Genomic DNA, 3,526 nt, shown 5'->3' with positions numbered 1-3,526 from the left:
GTTTTTTGAAATTATTTTTTTCAAAACACATGAGTTCCCATAGATTAGTCTATCAAAATAGCTGCTCAAAATCTGCTGCTCAAATCTAGTGGATTAAGGGTAAACGTTTTTCTGCTGTAAGCCTTATTCAACCGTGTAAGAATTTATATGCGTGTGAAATGGTTACTTTAACCTTTACTGTATATCCTCAATAGTTCTATTTAAGGACCTGATTTACATCATTCAAATGTGTATTTAATTTTCGGCTCACTGTGAACCGTCAAGACCTCCTCAAAGCCACACGAATTCAAGGAACCAATCCGAACAACGCTTTCCAAAATATTTAAAAGTAACATTCAGTGTAACTAGGAAAGTTTAATTTCATGTTTACACTGTATATAAATGTAGTAAAGCTGAATTAAAAAGTAAACACCAAATTTTATATATTAATATAAAAGATCTTCTTGGAATATTGAAATGAAACAGAACTTTATAGCTACAAAACTACTTTAAGAATCGTAATGGCGAATCATACTTAACATATTTTCATTTAATATTCTACAATAAGAAAATGTTATGGTTTTGTAGGAGATAATTTTATCCTACTCGCTTTATATTAACTTTGATATGCGTGTAGTGTTTCGACTCAGATGCTATCTTCATTACTCGTTCTATATCAACTTTCACTTGTGTCGTTCCGAAGACAGAAAATTATCCTAAATATTTAAATAAATATAGATGATATTAATTTTTTTAATCGTCAGTATTTTACCTTAATTCTAGTTAAGTGGTTTTAAGAACGTTACTCTTAAAATGATTTTAAACATAGCTATTGTTGAAGTTTGACTTCTAGCGTAAACCGTTTACACAATTTTTGGAAATTTAGGGTATATAACGCGATTGATTCACAAATGGTAGGAATAAGCGCTATTGCGTCAACCTTTGGTCGAAACCCTGCCATTGGGAGGCTGGTCATTTCTCTTAACTTAAGCCGATCGCGCGTACATCTTAATCCCAACGATGATAATGGAGTAGAAGCCAATGTTTCAGTTTGGCGTGTATGTGGTATACACAGAAGACTATATGATGGTGTTGTCAGAAGACAATAAGTACAGATTAGCGGGTATGTGGTATATACCATTAGAAAAACAAGTGTGGCGATAGCGTAATGAAGTAGAAGTGACGATGACGTCACGGAGAGGTATTGCACTGGACGTGTCTGTGTGTCTGTCTGTCACCGCGTTTGCTGTTGGCAAATCGAAGCAAACGTGTTCGTAATTTCCGGAACGCGTTCGCAGTATACAGAAATTCGGAAAATGTTACTTCGTTGCTATATCCATCTTATTTAACGTCAATCATTAACTATCCGTTAAACCTTCATCTGCTGTCTAACAACCAATTGTTTCACCCAATGCTAACCGGTATTTAATGGTTTCTAACAACAACACCATGCACTAGTCTTTCGTGTACACCACATACGCCACACGTGAGACATGAGAAACGTCTAGCCTCCTAATGGCAGAGCTTCCACCAAAGGTTCACGCTGTTTTGCATTTCTTATCTCTTAGTGTGAATCAATCACCTTATATACCCAAAATTTGGCTCTCGAAGTTGGAGACGCAAGCTGGATGGCGCGCTTAATTTCCCCCCTTGCTTTGCTGCTCAGCCTTACCTTTCGCTTGCGCGACCGCCAGCTTGGGTCCTCAACAGTGCGTTGTATCACACCTCCTCGGTGGTGAGAGCTGGGCAACCACTGCGTTTTGTGGGCTGAGCTGATACGCGCCCTTCCCAAGCCAAGGTGTGCAGGTATCGTGCTGAGGGCTGTGTGGTACCGGGGAAGTTAATCTACGGTATCTCGAACGATCCCCTCGGGGCACCAGGCGAAACCCCGTTGTAACTAGCCTTCCACCCGGGTTGAGGACTACCGGGTGGCGACCTTTTATTTGCCTCATTACTCGTGGGATCTCTATGGATTCTTTAAAAACAAAAACCAAAACAAAACCTGGGCATGGAGCCGGTTCTACCGGTACCCAGCCTTCTCTCAGGGAAGGAGGCAACTCCCAACCTGCTTCTGGGCGAGATGCTGCCTCTGGCAGCAGCCACCCGCAATCGGCGGAAGGCCAAAAGTCGCCTCCTGCTCCTCAATCGGGTTCCACCAGGTTGAGTGAAGCAAATAGGAGGCGCAGGGCCAACCGCCGAAGAAAACAACCCCAAAAAGGTGGCCAGAACTCTGCACTGGGTGCAGGAGATACGGGCCGAGATGTGACTCCTGTACCTTCGGGTGCTGGGAGAAACGTCCCGGGTACGGACTCTACGCCTGGTGCAAGAGAAGCTACCACCCTTTCTGGCAAGAGAGCTAGGACAGAGGACCCTGATCCCTCGCCTAGCTTACAAGCTGCGGCGTCAAAGAAGACCAAGTCTTACTGCGACGTCGCCAGTATTGTCAAGATGGCCATCGTTAAAGATGGCTATCCGACTAATGCGGTCACGGAGGAGGACGTCGTTCCTATCCAGGCCGCTATACTTGACGCATTGGACGCTGAGCTTTCTTCGGGAAGCTCGCTGCCACGTCCTCTCAATTTCCACATCATGGCTGGGGCCATGATCTATTCATGTGGGGATTCTGCGACCAGTGAATGGCTCGTGAAGGTGCTACACCATAATGAGCGTGCCATAGGGGGAACACGGCTTTCAGTGATGAAGGCCAGTGAACTCCCGAAGCCGTTCAAGGTGTCCTTCCGGACCAAGGACCGTCGCACCACTGATCCGGCGGCTCTTCTCCGGCGATTGAAGGCCTACAATGGAAGGTTTCTGACCGACTGTTGGCGGTGCCTGAAGTCGTTCGATGAGAAGAGCACCAGACGCTGGATCTTCCTAATTGATGGCTCCTCCATGGAGGCCATCAAGGAAGCCGGCTTCGAGGGTCTTACTGGTGTAGATGTCGGGACATTTAAAGTCCTGAATGCGCCAAAGGACCCTCTCCAGAATGCCTCTGAGGCTTCTGAAGAAGAGGGTAATACTGCAGCCAGCGTGAGTGGGGAGCTGGCAGCAAATATTGCTAGTATTAATTTAGAGCCATCCCTTCCAGATAGCTCAGACATTGACCTCGGGACAGAGTCCGACTTCTTGAAGGACTCTGATACCGAGAGGACCTGCGCTCCTGTTACTGGGATGGAGCTGGGGGCCGAGGGTGCTGCTGGTGGTGGCGAAGGAGATACCGGTCCTGGATCGGGACTCCACGCTACCGCCAAGCGGTAGCCGGGGCCGCCTCTCTCCCTAAGTCATGAGCATCAAGGTGATCCAGATCAACCTGCATCACTGCAAAGCAGCCTCGGCAGTTCTCTGCCGGAGGTTTGCCTTAGAGGGCCTGGATGTGGCCCTCATTCAGGAACCTTGGATTCATAATGGCAAAATCCTTGGTTTAAAGAATGCAGGTAATATCTCTTATGACTTTACCTCACCCAACCCCAGGGCGTGTGTTCTGACCAGGAAGGGTCTTGACATCCTTCCGCTTCCGAACTACCTCACTAGGGATACTGCTGTGATT

At 46.3% G+C, this 3,526-nt stretch overlaps 1 protein-coding gene across 1 annotated transcript; it reads left to right on the top strand.

Annotated features, from left to right (window-relative positions):
• Positions 1-1,588: 1,588 nt before the first annotated feature.
• Positions 1,589-3,206, top strand: LOC149667310 (uncharacterized). The gene is made up of 2 exons (XM_089841369.1): positions 1,589-3,009; positions 3,068-3,206. Exons 1-2 carry the CDS (start codon positions 1,948-1,950, stop codon positions 3,107-3,109), a joined length of 1,104 nt encoding a protein of 367 aa, XP_089697495.1. The 5' UTR covers positions 1,589-1,947; the 3' UTR covers positions 3,110-3,206.
• Positions 3,207-3,526: the final 320 nt, after the last annotated feature.

The sequence above is a fragment of the Phalangium opilio genome, unplaced genomic scaffold (genome assembly GCF_054372755.1).
Source record: "Phalangium opilio isolate 3A_F unplaced genomic scaffold, DU_Popi_V2 ptg000059l_1, whole genome shotgun sequence".
In the NCBI taxonomy this organism is placed as follows: domain Eukaryota; kingdom Metazoa; phylum Arthropoda; class Arachnida; order Opiliones; family Phalangiidae; genus Phalangium; species Phalangium opilio.
Note: the sequence above shows the minus strand (reverse complement) of the source record. Positions and strands in the feature narration are given on the sequence as shown.

Excerpts from the sequence above, each read along its gene's own strand:
- LOC149667310 (XM_089841369.1), top strand. The coding sequence starts at position 1,948 with ATGGATTCTTTAAAAACAAAAACCAAAACAAAACCTGGGCATGGAGCC. Across the intron at positions 3,010-3,067 it reads AGGGTAATACTGCAGCCAGC|ATAGCTCAGACATTGACCTC; the intron begins GTGAGTGGGGAG and ends CATCCCTTCCAG.